Source organism: Cyprinus carpio, chromosome B12, assembly GCF_018340385.1.
Source record: "Cyprinus carpio isolate SPL01 chromosome B12, ASM1834038v1, whole genome shotgun sequence".
In the NCBI taxonomy this organism is placed as follows: Eukaryota; Metazoa; Chordata; class Actinopteri; order Cypriniformes; family Cyprinidae; genus Cyprinus; species Cyprinus carpio.
The window spans coordinates 8863754-8881908 of NC_056608.1; the positions used below are offsets into that span (position 1 = coordinate 8863754).

The 18155-nt window shown below is 37.2% G+C and overlaps 1 protein-coding gene across 2 annotated transcripts; it reads left to right on the top strand.

Annotated features, from left to right (window-relative positions):
• Positions 1-4711: 4711 nt before the first annotated feature.
• patl2 (PAT1 homolog 2) lies at positions 4712-16369 on the top strand. Of its 2 annotated transcripts, XM_042735191.1 has the most exons (19): positions 4712-4868; positions 5676-5835; positions 6106-6383; positions 6476-6541; positions 6624-6677; positions 6759-6914; positions 7041-7109; positions 7233-7375; positions 7559-7633; positions 7707-7830; positions 8081-8201; positions 8284-8381; positions 8476-8529; positions 9551-9693; positions 9776-9932; positions 10002-10142; positions 10296-10393; positions 10885-11025; positions 15695-16369. In XM_042735191.1, the coding sequence occupies exons 1-19, from the start codon at positions 4848-4850 to the stop codon at positions 15726-15728; spliced, it is 2133 nt and encodes a 710-aa protein (XP_042591125.1). In that variant the 5' UTR covers positions 4712-4847; the 3' UTR covers positions 15729-16369. The 2 variants fall into 2 exon arrangements, with proteins under 2 accessions (XP_042591125.1, XP_042591126.1); XM_042735192.1 differs by lacking the exon at positions 7041-7109.
• Positions 16370-18155: the final 1786 nt, after the last annotated feature.

The window sequence follows — 18155 nt, forward strand, 5'->3', positions numbered from 1 at the left end:
GCGTGTGTCCCATTAAAATATTACTGCTATACATGACCAACCTGAGAATCATTTTATCTGATAATTTCAGTAGTAAAGTCCTGTTTTGTTTTAGCTGTTCAAAATCAAAACAATAACCCGATTCGCAAATGACTTATTTAAATCACCGACAGTTCACTCGTGCACTGCAAAGTTTGCAGTGGAATATTTTATAACACAGAAAACAAAAAGAGCACTGGATGGTGTGGATATTAACATATAATCTGCTGAAGAAAATCCTGGTCGAGACTTTGGGGAATGCAGTCAGCATGAACAGTGCCTGAAGCATGTATAAAACAACTCCAAACCTATTGGTCCATGTGGCCCGTGATGTCATAGCCGGGTACCCAAAAGTATAAAAAGGCACCTGCTGAATACATCACCAACTCAGTTGTCTGAGGAGACGTAAATAGGCAAGCCGAAGGCATAGCAAGGGTATGCAGCATCTGGTTCCCTCTCGGGGAACCATGGTTACATGGGCAACCAGAGATGTTTCCCTTCTAGGGAACTCGACGCTGCTTCCTGGTGGACACTTTGGGGAATGATATCCAATCACGCCATTCCGAAGCACATGCCTGTCCACCTGGTGAGAGAGCACCAAGGAGGTGACAGACATACACTAAACATTTCCTCAGAAAGGGGCCAAGCCACTGACGCCTCGGTCCTCTCACATAACTTGGTAGAAGATGGAGCCCGATTGCAGATAAAAGGGGACACCCTAACCAAGCTAGGAACACAACCATCCTCAGATAGCTATGCTATGTGAGCAATAGTAGCCAGAATACCTAAGACCCATGAGAGGCTAGAATCCTAGTCTCAAAGATTGCTACCAACAATCCCAGCTAGGACACAGCCATCCGCAGATAGCTATATACAAAGGGTCTTATGACAAAGGACCTTCCTAAAGAGCTGCCAAGACCAAGGGTATAGCTATCTACTTAAAACCCTGCAGGGGAAATAGCATGGTCTAAGCCAGGGCTCAGGGAGATCACTACTTAAAAACCCTAAGAAGGGGAGCAGTCACATAGCTATCCTCAGATAACTATATACCTAGGCAGGGGGTACCTGATGGGACCAAAACTAAAAACCAGATAAACCTTCCAGAAGCTGCCCAGACCACAGAGAGTGGGCTATCCACTTACGACCCTAGCAGGGGAGATAGCACTAACTAGGCAAGGGCTCAGGGAGACCGCTACTTAAGCCCGTCCTGCCATAACAATGGCCGAAACATAACCATCCTTAGATGGCTATACTAAGATGGTCCCCAATTAGTGTCAGTCCCACAGTATGTTAGCAAGCACTGATATAATGACCAGAGGCTCACAATAGGAAGATAAACCATAGTAAATGATTCGCTAAAAAGCAGACACATAAAAAACCCATCAGTCCAGATCAAAGCCTGATGCAAGCCACGGCCAAATGGTTGAGATAAACTGAGGCATGGCAACGGCCTGAGACACAAATATTTGCCCCGCATCCCACGGGAATAGGAACAAGTGCGAGCAGAGCATAACAATGTGACTCTATAAAGTGCATTCTCCAAAGTGTCAAGCAGAACACAGTGTTGAGTTTCCTAGAAGGGGAACAAATAGCAAAAGGTGCATTCCAAACGGGATAAATATCCCCCTCCGGGCGGCACTTCAGAGTGAAAACAATCATGGCCACTATATTGAAGGGTCGTTCCAAACTGAAGTGCTCAAAACTGGCCACTTCAAAGGGCCCTTCGGAATGAAGGATTTCAAAGGGTACAACTGATGGACACTTCAGGCTCCCATGATCCTTTGCACAGATTCTTTGCATGATGACAGTGCCTCCGTATGGGCACGTGATGATGACGCAGAAGGGCACTTCAAGAAACAGTTGTTTGGTCCCCTACAACCTTCAACCCTTTGAAGCTCTCACTCCGGAGGGTAAACCATTTGAAGGGATTATGGCATAGGGATGAGCCCTTCTGAATGGAATGCAGGGATTATCTTCTTCTTCTTTATTTTTAACCACGATTGGCATCCAGTTTATTGGTGCATTACCGCCACCATCTGTTCCGGAGTGTGGACCAATCAGTAGGTTTACAATCTAATTCTGGACAATGATATGAGAAAAAAAGGGGGAATAGGAGCAAAAAAAAATTCCATCATATCCTATAATAAAGCCCAGTATTCCTTAAAAAACAGTTCTCTAACCTGAGCTCTTTCTGTCATACTTAGGGTTGATTTTAAAGTAAGTTTCTGCCCCCCATTTCTTTAAGATTGTTTTCCATCATCTCTCTTTGTGTCTTGTATTTTCTACACTGTAGAATTATATGCTCCACTGATTCTTCTTCCTGACATTCATCACACAGACCAGACTGGTGTTTCCCTAACATTTTTAGTGTTTTATTTAGAGCACAGTGTCCCAGCCTTAACCTAGTCAACACAATTTCCTCTCTCCTGTTCCCAATTCCTACCCTCTTTGCTTTAATACTCTTTTGAATTTGGCATAGATCCCTTTGCCCTCTTTATCCCACATTTGGTTTATTTTTTCCCAGATTATGCTTTTCACTTCTGCTTTACTGATTCTTATTTGCATTTCTATGTTTCTCTTCATCAGTTCCCTCTTTGCCACCTTATCTACCTTTTCATTCCCCTCCACTCCTATATGCACTGGAACCCATAAAAATTTTACCTTGTAACTGAGTTAAGGGTCTCATATGGTACAGTCATGGTCAAAAGTTTTGCAAAGCTTGCTGCTTCAGAATTTGTAGATTGTTATTCCCCATGTTTCTATGGTATACTGAAAATCAATGATAAGCATATCATAAGTTTTAAAGGCTTTCATGGGCAAAAAATATAATTAGTCAATATTTACAGTGTTGTACATCTACAAAATCTGTTGTACATCTGCAACATCTGCAATTCACTCTGGCATGCTGGATATTATCTTCTGGGCCAAATCCTGACTGATGGCGATCCATTCTTGCCTTATTAGTTCTCGGAGTTGATCACATTTTGTGGGCTTCTGCTTGTCCACTCACCTTTTGAGGACTGACTACAGGTTCTCTATGGGATTAAGATATGGGGAGTTGCCTAGCCATGGATCCAAAATTTCAATGTAATGATTTTTGAGCCACTTCTTTATCACTCTTGCTTTTTGACTTGATGCTTCATCATGCTGGAAAATGCAGGGATCATCACCAAATTGCTCATGGATCATTGAAAGAAGTCCCTTTTGCAGGACGTTTTGATACCATTCTTTATTCCTGGCAGTGTTTTTGGGCAGAATTATGAGAGAGCCCACTCCATTGGTTGAAAAGCAACCCCACATATGGATTGGCTCAGGATGCTTCACTGTTGGCTTGTCACAGGACAGGGTAGTGTTCACCTTTTCTTCTCCAAACAATCGATTTGCCAGAAAAAAAAAAAAACCTTTGCACCAGATTTCCTGCAGAATTTCAGTCTGTCCTTATTGTTTTTCTTGAAGAGAAGTGGCTTCTTTGCTGCCCTTCTTGACACCAGGCCATTGTCCAAAATTCTTGACCTCACTGTGTGTGCAGATGCTCTCAAACCAACCTGCATGCCATTCCTGAGCAAGCTCTGCACTGGTGGTGACACGATTCCATAGCTGACTTCTCAGGAGGAGACGGTCCTGGCGCTTGCTGGACATTCCGAGACATCCAGAAGACTTCTTCACTGCAGGCGAACCTCTCTCCTTGAAGTTCTTTCAGGTGCAATATTCTCTGTAGCTATCTCCTTGCATGCGAGGCTATTTTGATGCAAAGCAATGATGGCTGCACGTGTTTCTTTGGAGGTAACCATTGCTAACAAGAACACAATGATTGGAAGCACTTCTTCCCACATTTTATAGCAATCAGTCTGCTCTTACAATCAGTATGATAGTGATTAACCTGACTAGTACTCATTCACACTTTCACATGTGCTGCTGATATGATAAGTCAATCAATGGTCATTTTGTCAGGATCAAAAATCTGATAATTTTTTTTTATTTTTTATTTTTTTGTGAAAAGTTTATTTTTGGCCAATGAAGCTTTTAGCAATTATTAAAAATGCATCTTTTCACTCTACACAGTAATCTAAAAACAATGTGAATGAACACAATGGCTTAAGCAGCAAACTTTGAAAAACACAAAATTTATGTCAGCCAAAACTTTTGGCCATGACTTTATATCTAGTCAAATACCGTGCCATATCTGGTTATTAGGGGAGAAGTGTCCCATAATGCAGTGTTGGCAAGTTTTTTTATTTATAATTGTATTTTATATATATATATATATAAAAGAGATGCTTTTAGGGTTGATTATTCTTTTTTTTTTTTTGTGATGATTTTAACAAAAACCCACCAGATCTAGTATATATATATATATATATATATATATATATAATTTTTTTTTTTTTTTTCTTTGCTTTTTTTTTCCAAGACAAAGCAACCATGGTCTGAAAAAAACAAGACCAACATAAGCAAACCCTTTTGGATGGTGAGGCATATGCACGGCATGCAAGTCTAGGGTAGGGTACGCCTTTAAAAGGATTTTGTTCCGCCAAAACTTTCAACTTATTCTGTAAACAATTATACTCCCATTCACTAAATACCCAATGTTATTCAAGCGCCAAAATGACCATACACAACTGTATTTTGGAAATAAGCCCAAAATAAGTGAACTTGGCAACTATCAATGCAGTTACGCCCTTGCGTAAAGCCCCGCCTCCAAACACGCAGGTGTGTTCATTTCCAAACACTGATAAGCACGTGGAACAGAACTGGTAGTTGTAGACGTTCAGCGAGTGTGGAAGCTTTACGAAATATTTCACAAGATACTGAAATACTGACATATTTAAATGGATGATTCCGAACATCCCGTAAGTATATGAAGCAATAACACTGTGAATAGGTTGCACATTTTTGGTAAGGAAAGCCAGTGCCACTCTAAGTTAGCGTTGGTTAATGCATTTACTAACAATAACTAAAAAAAGCACAATACATCTGTTACATTATTAATCTTTGTTATCGTTAGTTGATTAAAAATTTGTGCTATAGTTTATGTTTGCTCAGATCCATTAAATAGCATTAACATATACAACTTGAGGTGTTAATGTTGACTAATTTGTTGATGTTGAAATTTAACTAGGTTTAATACATCCTTCAGAAGTGTAGTTTAACTAATGTAGTTAACTTTGATGTTACTTAAGTGTAAAGGGTTTTTTTTTATTTTTTTGTGTGTGCAATTTAAGAAATAATTCCTGGTATTGGTTTTCAGCTTTATAGCTGACAAAAATGAGGTGTTCATGTGAAGTTTTAGGTAAAAATCTGTATGTATTTATAAGAGTGTATATTTGTATGTGACAGGTTACAGTTAGTTTTTACTCTTATCATTTATATTTGTAATCTGTAGCATTTGTGCAATTTACTTAAATGTTCTATTTGTACTTACATTTATTTCTACATTACAAAAACAAACTTAATCATTTAATACTAAGAAATGGGTGTAATGAGAGAAATGTGGATTTTGATACTGATATTAATTTAAAATGTTTTAATGTGTTTTAAAAGGTTTAATATATCTCTTATAAACTGTTTCTGGAGAATAGCAGTTCATGCTGTGTTAACACTGACTTGGATATTGTTAGCAATGTTTTGTTATACATTTGATTTTGCTCTTTTATCAGGAGGAAACTGGGGAATCTGTTCCTGATGCCAGTTGGCCAGAGAATGGGGATCAGTGGAGTGACAAAGGAGAAGAGGAGGATGATGAATGTGGACTACTGCAGGAAATGGCTGAAGAGGATGAGGAGATTGACCTCTACAATGAGGAGACATTTGGCTTAGGTATTATATTATAAAATTTGTGAGCTTACTGGAATCGGATGTCATGCACAAAGTGGATTGGACTCCAATATATAATACTTTTAAAATTGAGCTAAATGGTTGAAGCAGAAAGTTTCCTGTATATTTCTTTGTTCTGGGATGGGTATAGGAGATGAAAATGTGTAAAATGAAAATCCTTGAAGCATTTTCACTGCAGGTATTTTTTTTTTTTTTTTTTTTTAACTAACTCTTTATGCACTCATTATGCAAAAAAAAAAAAATGTAACCCAGATGAAGCCACAAGTGGTGATAATCCAGCTGCTGACCCTATGGATCTCCTGCTGCTGTGTAGCGACAACTCCCCAACACCACCGTCTTCACCAACTCCTCCACCACCTCCACCGCCCATATCACCTTCCCCTCACAGTTCCCATTCACCCTCCAGACCGGGATATCGCGTTTGGCCCCACACTCCAACAGGCCGGTCTCAGAGAGGGAGAGTAGGTCGAGGGCAGCTGTTTGAAGACCCAGCTGTGGTGAAGACTGTGGCAGGTCGACCGAGCCTAAAGGTTTATGTGCCTGATGTTTATTTCAGAAATGTTTGTGGGAAATTAAATTCAATATTAAACAGCATTTTTGCACTGGGTTTGTTTTTTTCTAGAGTCTTGATAGTGCCATTGTGGATTGCAGCCTAAGCTCCTACTGGGAGGACCTCAATTCAAACACAGTGTGTAATCTTCAGTATTTAGCAATATTTAGCTCTTTTGGTTTGACCTGGGATGTAATGTTTGCCATTGTCTTTCTCACAGTGGATGATAGCACCTCAAAAGTCCAGTAAGCCACCTGCAGCATCTATACTTCAGGTGCTCAAGCAAATCTCAGATGTGTATCTTGCAGCTAAGCAATACAACTCTGTTGATCACTTTGATCTTTTTACCAATTAGGACCAGGCAATCGTGGGAGTCATTGATAGATCAAGACATGGCAGGGTTCCACCTGTGTCTCCAAACTTTCTATCTCCTATGAGACCTTTTTCCACTAGCCGGGGCAGGAGAGGACCTCCTTTTGTTGGGTCCTTCAACCAGAGATGTCATTATCAGGTAGTGGGGTTTCTAATATATGGAGACTTAACATTTTACAGTATGTAAATATGTGGTGTTGGTCTATGCAAAGCTAGCTGTGACAACAGCTAATTTTATCCATTCTTTCTTGATTGGGCATAAAAGAATCCCATGGTTCCTTGCTCTCCCTTTCGTCCCCAAAGACTGTTTTCACCCCAGCAACAATACAACCAGGTGACCCCCTTGTTCACACTACAACTGCTAATTTGGAAGGTTCTGTTCCTGAATGAAGCCTTTTTGTTCCAGTGGCTTATGTTTGTTTGTTTGTTTGTTTGTTTTTTTTTGTTACTTTTCCAGCCTGGAGGTTTTCTTTCACCTTCCCGTCCTCTCTCTACACCAATGCCCCAAACACCCAAACTCATGCATCTGCAGTTTGGGACTGACTCCCCCAGACCTGCTCCATTCTATAGCCCATCTGCCAACATCATGCAGGGCTTCGGGTTGGTGATCTACTCAATAAAGCAATAAGATTTAATATGCATGTTCCCCTTAAGTTGTTACAAACCCTTCGATGAAATGCAAGGGATAATTTTTTTTTTTTTTTTTTGTGTAATCTCATAAAGTAGACTTTACAAGTTACTGTTTGGTCCATTCCGACAATAGTTTTCTTTGTCAACTTTTAGAGCACCAGGTCCTGTTGCCCAGTTCCATCCCCAGCATAAACGGCTTTTGAGTCAACGACAGCAGAGACCTCACAAGTGAGGGCAAGGAGCATTGCTTTTTTTCCCCCACTTGGAAACCCAAGTTTTATTTAGATGATGTAATTCACAGAAAGCAAGTGAGCTGGGACCCATATTCCCAAATCATGTCTGATAAAGAGAAGGAATGGATAATCAGGTTGCAGATGATTCAGCTACAGAGTGAAAATCCACATCTGGATGACTACTATTACCAGGTCTGTATCAGTCCTGAACTGCTTGGCCATCCTTAGCGAGGTTTAACTGCTTTTTTTTTTCACATGATCTCAGTGGTTGTGTTTGCTTTTAAATAGTTTATTATTATTATTATTTATTTATTTATTTATTTATTTATTTTTATTTTTTATTTATTTATTTATTTTTAAATGCATTTGATTTCTACAACTGTTTGAAAGATAAGACAAAGAGAAACTGTTGGATGTCAAGCGTAGTGGTTAATCTCTGCAGGAGTACTATCAGAGGATGGAAAACAAACTTGCTGAAGAGGAGTTTTTGGGTGACCGGTTAAAGAAGGAACCACCTAAACTCACAACCCCTTATGTTACCAAAGCACTCTCGTATATCCCAGGTGAGGTGCATTGAGCTAATTTAATGCACATTTTATAAATTTACAGTATTAATAGTTGGCAATAATTCTTGCATTACTTCAGTTGTCCACATTGAAGGTTCGCTTGGGCAGGTTGCAGTGTCTACTTGTTTCTCTCCTAGACGAGCAATTGATGCTGTTCATGCAAACACATCTGATGAGGTGAGACTTTATTTCTTTAACTGAGGCTGCAATAATAATAATTTGTAAAATTTTGGACTTAAAAAAGGTGACTTTTTTTTTTTTTTTCCTTCAGGAGCACAAAGACACTAGACAGCAAAGATTGGAGGTGTTGAGCACTATTGAGAAGGTAGGGTAAACACAATGGTTGAGTCCAGTTGTTTTTTTTTTTTTTTTTTTAAATCATAAAGTTACTTTTGGATTGGGCTGTAAATTTGCACTCTTATGGTGTCCTAACTAGAAATACTGTCACACCAACCAGCTTCCTTTCATTCTTTTACTGTAAGGTGTCTGCAACCAAGAAACACCTGTAAATGCTTTCGCACTAGGGCTGCAACTTTGCTGAAATCAAATAAAATATTTTACCACTCAATGAATGCTGATTTGAATTAGAATGAAATATTCAGAATAGCAGCATTTTTTATTTTTTTGTTTGTTTCTGCAAACTCAAGGTTGCTTTACAAAGTATCAAGTAAACATGACAGCAGGCAGAGAATCAACACGGATACACAGAGCCTAGACAAAATGCATCACATGAAACCAATTATAGTTAGAGATCAGAGAAACAAGAAAAAGATGGGTTAATGAGGGTTTTGAAATTGTAAATTTTGAAATAGCCTTTCCACCAAATGGTGTTAGTTTTTGCCATGAGACCAGCAACAGCCCAGAATCAGAGGATCAAGTGTGCAAACTTTTTTTTTTTTTTTTTTTGAAGTGTAATTTGTTAAATTACAAATTGAATACCATTACATGCAAAGTGTCTGTGTAATCAGTTCTTGTATTAATTTGCCAGGCTTGTTGTTTTATGGAGGGCTTGGCTTAAGTGCCAATAAGAGACTATTATCTACAAATTTATGACTCTAATCTGAGATGAATAGGTTTACAGAGGTTGCTCCCTAGTGCCAACCATTGCAGTTTCAAAATAGTTATGACGTGAAGCCTGGTTTACTGAAATTGCATGACTTTGGCAGTTTGATAAGTGTTCCAAACCACTAATTAAAAACCAATTAATTAGCAGTACTGAAAGTGGCCATCACTACTGCGTCTTTCATTTTAACATTATGTATTAAGTACCCAACAATAAGGTAACTTGTAAGATTTAGTTTGAGCCATATGTGTTTGCTTTGTTCAACCCTTTTGCTTTCTCACAGTTGTACATAGTTTTGTTAGAAGTGGAGGAGGCAAACAAGATGAAGGCAACGGTGTCTGACAAAGATGAGGAGAGGCGGTTGATGCAGAACATTAAGAGGAAGGTGGATCAGCTTTACAATGAGCTGCGGTGCACTAATCTATTGTAAGAAACTTAGAACTTTCTGTTGTGAGTGTACAGTGTAAGATTATGATATCATATACTTCTATGGTGTACCATATCACAGGGACTCTGGAGAGGAATTTCTTTCCTGTCTACTAATATCAAAAGGAAAGAGGATGCTGGCCAGACTCCTCCCCTTCCTGTCACATGATGCATCACTGCATATCCTGAGCGTGGTGACCAAAAACCTCCCAGTATTGATGAGCAAAGATACAGATGAGGTCTGGAACATGTAATGTTGTTTTCAGTATATATCTTGCATATGTAATCAAGCTCTAACCTTTTCACAGGCTCTGACTGTTCTGTATCCATCTCTCCGTGTTGTGATTGATCGACTTGCATTCAGTCAGCTAATCAGAATTCTCAAAGAGTTCACTGCAACACTGCCTGACTCAAAAGACACACGGTTAACATTGGCCTGCCAAAACAAGGTCAGGTTTAATGCAGTTGTTTTTAGATTACACTTGCCATTTTTCATGTAGTTTTATGACCACGTTTAGATGATATTTGCATGTTTAACAGCTTTACACTTTCTCAGGGTTCCCTAGTGGTATTGCTATCTTAAAGGAACTCTTTGTTTGCAGTTTGGTCTGTCGCTGTTGTATGCTTTGCTCTCTCAAGGAGAAAGGCTTTTATCGTCTGACCTTCCTATGGAGCCCAGCATTGGAGATTTTGAGACCTGGTATTGTTTGTTCTTACCCTCAAATTGCTTGGAAAAAAAAAAACACTATGAAGTTTCCCCACTTCTCTCTCACTTTCTGTCAATGATTTTCAGCAGAATGTTCATACTGCTGTTTTTCCATACAATGAAAGTAGCCTTTAACAAGAGGCTTCCAAGCTCCAGCAATGACAAAGTACTATAAATGTATTTCATATCATGTACACTATATTGAAAGTCTCTAAAAATATGGTAACTTTGTTAGAAATTGACCCAACTTTAAGGCATACAATGAGTAATTGACAATCTAGAATTCTGTAGATACTGAATTATTTATGGTTCTTTATGAGAACCGGTAATTTACTATTTCTTCTTACAGTGTCTCATAGTTTTCAAATGTATTGTTAATGTTAAGTTTGAAATCTGCATGTTCAGTTAATGGCATCACATTTATTCCTTTGTTTTTATTTCAATGGTATGTTGAAATGTAAACCGTTTTTATGGCACCCATTCAGGACGGACACAGTATTCCATGTGGCCAGGCAGCTATCCCAAACAACACTTGTTGAGCCACTTCTTCTGCCCTCCAACCTGCTAACACTGTTCTGTCGATATCTGGACAAGCGAACCGTACACCAACTAAAGAACAACATGGAGTGAGTTCAAATGCTGCACTCAGTACTTTGCACTTGGCATTTCTCTTAGGACAGGGGTGTCCAAACATGTTCATGTGGAGGGCCATTGTCCTGCAGAGTTTAGCTCCTACCCTAGTCAAACATACCTGAACCAGCCAAACTCTTCAGATTCACTAGAAACTTACAAGCAAGTGTGTTGGAGCCAAACTCAGCAGGACATTGGCCTTCCAGGAACATGTTTGGGCACCGCTGTCACCCCCTTTTTTCACAAGGCAACATTTTAAAAGTTATCAATTTATGCAAGTTGCATGAGTAAAACCATCCTCTCATTGATCAGAGTGCACCAGTAGTTTATGTTCTGGGATTCCTCCCATAGCTGTCATCCATTAAGATGAAGTGATCAGCTGCATTTCTTATATAATGTTTCACCACAAGTGAACTGCTCCAGTGTTTGTTTTAATCTGACTGAAACTTCATCATTGAGGGGGTATTGGACCAATTATTTTGACGTTATTTGTGTCATTATGCCTGAACAGACTAAACTAATGGACAAAATGCACTAGGTTATGAAACAAATGCTCCAAACCAGGTGTGAAAACACCCTTTTTTTTTCAATGTGTTTTTTTATTTTTTTTTTACTTTGAGTGCCATGTTTTTAGTATGCCATGTCACACATGAGATGCTGCAAAAGATGCTAGACACAACTGGCCCCTTACATGCGTCTAAATTGGATCTCAATTTTCAGTGCCCCTTGTGGCCCCTAAAGAAAAATGCACTTTAAAGGGCTTAAAGTTCTCCAGCACTGGGCCAGATTTCCAGCATGCAGCATTTGGCTGTGGAAAAAAAAATAATCCTACACTTTTTTTTTTTTTTTTTTTTTTTTTTTTTTTTTTTTTTTTTTTTAAATTCAATGAGTCTGCCTACCAGTGGTATGAGAGGAGCAGCTTTCACTCTCAACCAAACTAACGTTACTAGCCAATCAGAATGTTTTGCTCTTATAAACATGAGACATAATAGTATCCAATTGCAGAGTCGCAGTCCTGATGAATGGAGAAGCGTGACAAAAAGCTGCAAGGCACGATAGTAAAAGATGTCCATCTAGCGCATATTTACATGGAAAAGTTAATTATAAAGCAGCAGAGCTTTGTAAACAGTTCAGAGTAATCATCTCATCTCCGTAAGAACCATATGATTGCCAGAAAAAAATTTACCAGGATTTTTGAAAAGGTCCTGTTCACACATGATCTATTAATGGTAATTTACCAGTAAAGACTGTATGTGTGAAAGGGGCTAAAATCTTCCTCTGTATATGCTGTGAATTTGAATTAACGTTCATCTGGAAAAACAGTGTGCATTCTCACTAGATTTATGTAAATTTATAAACATTTGCCAACACAGGAGAATACATCAACCCATGTCTAAATATGCCCTGTATCTCGATTTCAAAATAAGTTTCTGCATGAGGCCAAATATTCAAATTTAATGGACTAAACATTGTTTAATCACTCTGTAAAGTGAAACGTCACCAGGCCATTGGCGCCCTCTGCAGGTATTTGTTGAAATACATAATGGACTTAAGTTGGTTATGTTCCTATTATGTATAGGCATATTACATTTATGTATCTTAATAGTGTTGTTCAATAGTCATGTAATTTCTTGGTTTTGATATTTTATTTGAACCACTTATTATTGCCTCATTAGTTTATATATAAATTGTCATACTAAAGCCTGGTTTTCACTTAGGTCTGTTTGTCATATATATATATATATATATATATATATATATATATATATATATATATATATAGATATATATATATATACTTTGACTACAGATTACTAATTATAATCAGTAGATTACTTGATTACCAAAATAATTAGTTACAGTCCTAGATTAGTTAAAATATTTCTAAATACAACTGCATTGTTTTACTTTTTGTAATTAAAAGACAAATATTTGTCATTTGAAAATTTCTTAAAAATAGTATTAAAATAGTGTCACGTTCTAGTGAACCATGTATCTGTATTTTGTCTCCTCTCGTGAGCTAAGTCACACCCCTAGTGTCGATAAGCAGTGATCTAGCTCATAATTTACCAAGTGTATGATACAGCTTTCATTCTTCGTCAACCATATATTCATGAAAGAAAATCTGTTTGAAAAAAAGCAATAACTTTGCCATAGTATCTCTTCAAATGTTAAAGTTGCAACAGACATTGCATGCTTTGCATGTGCTGCCCCGCCCCCTGAAAAAAGTTCAGGCTTAGGATTTTTTTGCTTTAACCCCTGCATGCATTATGCAAAACATTATCAAGCTTGCATCATAATCACAGACAAGGCAATATTTCACCTAAAATAGAAATTCTGTAACTTATTCACCCTAATGTCAATTCAAAGCACCACCACCTTTTGCAACACACATTTGAGAACACTGAGGTCCAAACAATGTTGAAGCCCATTGACATACTTTGTATGGGAAAAAATTATCATCTTTAATGATCCACCTAAGAATTAGAGCCCTGCATTTCAGGCCGTGCCCGACTGGCCCCGACTTTTTTACGCCGCTGGGCTTCGGGCCAATTTTCATGTCATAGTTCAGACGCGGGCCGGGCCTCGTGCCTGTTTTAGGTTTCTCCTTATTTTTATATTTTAGACATTCATCAATTAGTGGTGAAGAAAAAGTTGCCGTGCTGGTGGAAACAACACGAGACTGTGCTACTGCGATTGTCAAGAGCGGCTCGACGGATTTGGTGCGTTCTGTCAGTGCAGCTGAACAGTTCTGCATTCAAATACACTCAATAGGCTTCAGCTTGCCACAAATCACTGGCAAAAGTAATTACCATAAATGTGATGGGGAAATAGTAACGAGATATTTGAATTATTTACAAAAGTAGTGTGTTCTGAGTCTGTGTCGCAAGGCTGAAGTTGCCGATCCTGACTCGCCATCTCCTCATTAGACGCACCTTTAGAGAGAAGTGCATCTTTACATGATAATGATGTGAAAGTTTGTTTTCGATTAGTTTTTTTTCATCAAGTAGTCATTTAAAGCTTTCTATAGATCTATTTATCATGTCTGTGAGGCATCTATTTGCTGAGTTTCAGTTTTTTTTTTTTTTTTTTTTTTTTTTTTTTTTTTTTTTTTTTTTTTAACTCCTGTTAAAGAGGAGACAGCAGAAAGCGCATGTTTTTCTTTACAACGTTTTGTTGATATTGTGAGTGCACACAAGTAGACCCTTTGCAGTTACGAATGATTACTCTAAGTAAAAATGAAGAAAAAAAATGCAAGTGGACGTGTTGATGCTTCAATGTCCTGCAAAGCGTCTCTGCATAAACTATTGAATATAGCGCACATTTTCTTTTTTATAACATTGTTATATGCTTGTACTGTTTTATCTATAGATTTTTATTTTAGGCAAGTCGTGATGATTTGAGAAGGCTAAATTGATCAAACATGGGCTCTTTGTCTGCTGCTGGCCACTTGGTCATAAAAAAAAAAAATTAATTGATTGATACATTTATTTTTTTTTCTAAACTTAATAGAAGGAAACAAAATATAATCACAAAACTGAACTATTTTAATAGCTGAAACAGTAGTATAAGCTGTTTAGGGAGAAGGGGAAAAAAGACTGCATCAACAGTACCATGTACTCCGTCATTATGCATTTTTGTTTGCGCTTTCCTTTTAAAATCGACACATACTGTGCATGTCTACATACCTAACACGTGCAACGTATGTCCAAGCCATCACCGTATTCAAAGATTCCCGTATTGGGTGTTTACACGGAAACGATAATGGTGGCATTTTCAAAAACTTGCACTCTGAAACCCGTTTTCAAAAATATGGTGTTTTGGGGAACTGAAAACGCATTGTGTAAACAAACGCATAAAGTTTCCCGTTTTTGGCTGAAAATGTTGTGTAAACGGCCCCGTTAGATTACAAGATTCTCATAATTGACTTTTCTCAAAATATTACGACTTTAATCATAATCTGACATGGCGCTAAAACACTGTAAGAAGCAAAACCTTTTTCATCTAAACTTTTATTTGCATACTTTATATGAATTGATGTTGATCGAGTTTAAATGGTTTTAGAGCTTCAGGAAATAAAAATCCTAGTGCACCATATTTTATCTACTATATTTGCCATGTGACTCATCCACTTTATAAAATGGGCCTAGAAAAGGCACAATCAAATCAAAAACATTCAGTCTCTAAATGCAGATGACTGAAGCCATCACTCTGCAAAGATGGGGTATAAATACCTTACCATTGTGAATATGGTCCTCATACTTTTACATGTGGTTTAATGGCAGTCATATTTGTAATAGTTCTCATTTCCCCCTTCCAAAACCCTTTTATAACTTTTGGCTGTTATTAAAGACAAACTTTGTAGTATCCTAAAAATAACTGTGCAGAAAATATTAAAACACGTGTTTAGTGTAGTGAATTAGTTGAATCTTTTTGCAGATTTTATCAAAGTATACAGATTGAGGACTAAATGCTTATACCAAGGGTGTCATATGGCCCCAATTTTGGTATCTATTTTTGGTAATATTCTTATCACAAAGTTCAGATTGATTCAGTATATCAGCCTACATATGGCTTACTTAGTTTTATCTCTTAATGAAGAGACACTTGACCTTTTATTGTCAGATTTCTTTTTAAAGAGTTTTGTTTTTTTTCCTTTTGCAGATCAGCTACAGGATATCTGGCTGTAGCATCGTAAATGAGCACTGACACTATGAGCTCTCTACACTGACCTGAAACGTAGGATGACGCTAAGCCTAAATTGAACTGGATTTTGTGACCGACCACATTCATCCAAAAATGTATCTGTATTTCTATACCCCTAAATTTATTTTCTCCTAATTCTCTTAATCTTTAAGTCTTGTCAAGGTCAGATTTGCATACTAATTGGCAGTTAGCACTTTTTTTTTTTTTTTTTTTTTTTTTTTTTTTTTTGACGTGGCTGATATTCAGTCATTAATAATGACCATATAAAGCCTTATGTGAAGTGCGTCGCAGATAAAGCTGATCATGTTAAATTTGTGGTCTGCAGGTCTTCAGAGCGAGCTGTTGGGGTTGATGTAATTGTACAGTTGCACTAAAGGTGTTTAGTTTAAGTTGATTATAAAAACATTGTTAATCCGACTATGTCTTTCAAAGAAAGGTTTTGGGTGTTTATTTGGATAACTGTTAATTTCAAAAGTATGTATGTTTGTGTGAAATATTTTTGCGGTATAGTTTCATTTATTTTATTTTTGTAATTGTTCAATCAGTGTCATATCTAATATGTACTTTTCACTGTTGCAGAGCACATGCAAATTAAAAAAAACTATAAAAATAAAAATTTGTAAAAGGAACTGACTCGATGTAGATTGGCTAAATCATTAACTAAGCAAATTTGTGAATACCACAATGGTGTTATACACTGTTCCACTGTCTATCAACGTCATTGTCTGAGTTTTTGTATCCTGCACTGATACTTCTGAGTTGTAGAGTATTCTAAACAATTAGTTCTTTCACTTTTCTAATAAAAAAACATGGTTATCGCTGGTGGTAAAGCTCTATAAAAAGTGTTCCATTTAATTCTCACTCTTCACATCTCTAAACAGTGTAGCTTATGTACAGAAAAAGGGTGGGTGGGTGTGTGTGTAGAGAGAGTGTGCCCTGCCTCACTTTGTATTAATGTGAACATTATTATGAATTTATTTGTCATAGGCTGTAAAGTAAAGCTTATTTGTAATGCCTGAAACTTTTACTATCTGTTTGCTTGTTTTTACTAAACTAAGACATGAAGTGATCATCCTATGGTTTCAGATCAGTCACATTCTAACCAACAGAAGTCTTTTGTGTGTTTTTATTTGTTTTGGGGTGGGTCAGGGTGATGTAATTTGACATATCAGTGTATGTGTATCGGAAAAGAGTAGGCTCTGGGGTTAAAGGTCAAGCTTTCAACTTTCCTTCACCTCTTGATATGAGGATTTTGGCCCTTCGTGTGGAATGTCATCCTGAAGTGAGACACTGAGGATTTTTTTCTTTTGCTGCACCCACATTGTTTCACTTTCTCATGAGCTGTCTTTGCATATTGAAAGGAAGGAAAAAAGCTATCCAGTGTGTCATTGGCAATTAAACTTCATTTGGGTAATCTCAGTCTCTCCAATAAAGCCTACCTTTACTAGTTTGATTCAGTGTAGTAAATCATTTTGTCTTAAACTTCTCTACTTGTAGTGTTGGAAAATCTGATTCATTCTAGTGAATCGGTTTGTCCTAAACAGACTTCCCTTTCATATGTACGTAGCTTTGGAAATTTTATTTATTTCTTATGAATTGATTCATCATAAAACAGACCCTGGAATCTGTTCAAGTCCCTATGTTGTATTAATTTAATAATTTAATTGTTTATTATTTTTATTAATTTTTTGCCTTGGTTAGATTATATATTTATTAAATATGCATTTTTCTGATTTTGATATCCTAATTGAGATTTTTCATTCATTTATAAAAAAAAAAGAAAGATAAATTTATAGTTTTAATAGATATGGTGACAGAATAGAAGTTATGTCAAAGGTCCACCCACTTTCTGGCTTCACTAGTTCATATAATATCTTGATATTAAAAACAAGGTTTTTGGAACCATTTTACAACAAATACATTTATATTGTATAGATTTATGATTTAGAATGAATATTGTAAAAAGGCTATAACTATATCGCTTACCCATAGTGAAAGGCTTATATCATGTTATAGAAAAATGCATTTTATAGTTCCAACATGTTAAAAAAAAAAATGTTCAGTTACGTCACATTACCTTTTTTCTTCTGGAAATTACACTTAGTTAAACAGAGCTACTATTGCGTAATGTCATTGACTTGGAACCCTGTGTGTTTGTGCATTGTGTTTCAAGTGTATTAGCGTTTGAGTGACAAGACTCATAGTTTACATAGTGTCTGACTGTCAGTTGGTTTTATTCTACGTCTGCAAGTCAAACCTATAAACAGTGTCTCTTCAAACTCTGTGCCAGACATAAGTCTTTTCACTAGCTAGTGCAGATATGGTTTATTTGAATAGCATACAGTGACCAGCTGTTTGGATGAATGTATTTTTGCTGTATTTAACATTCACATTCTCTGGTGACCATGTCAGTACTTGC

Coding starts and splice junctions, on each gene's coding strand:
- patl2 (XM_042735191.1), top strand. CDS start 4,848: ATGGATGATTCCGAACATCCC. Junction 5,836..6,105: donor TGAGGAGACATTTGGCTTAG/GTATTATATTAT, acceptor AATGTAACCCAG/ATGAAGCCACAAGTGGTGAT. Junction 6,542..6,623: donor AGGACCTCAATTCAAACACA/GTGTGTAATCTT, acceptor TCTTTCTCACAG/TGGATGATAGCACCTCAAAA.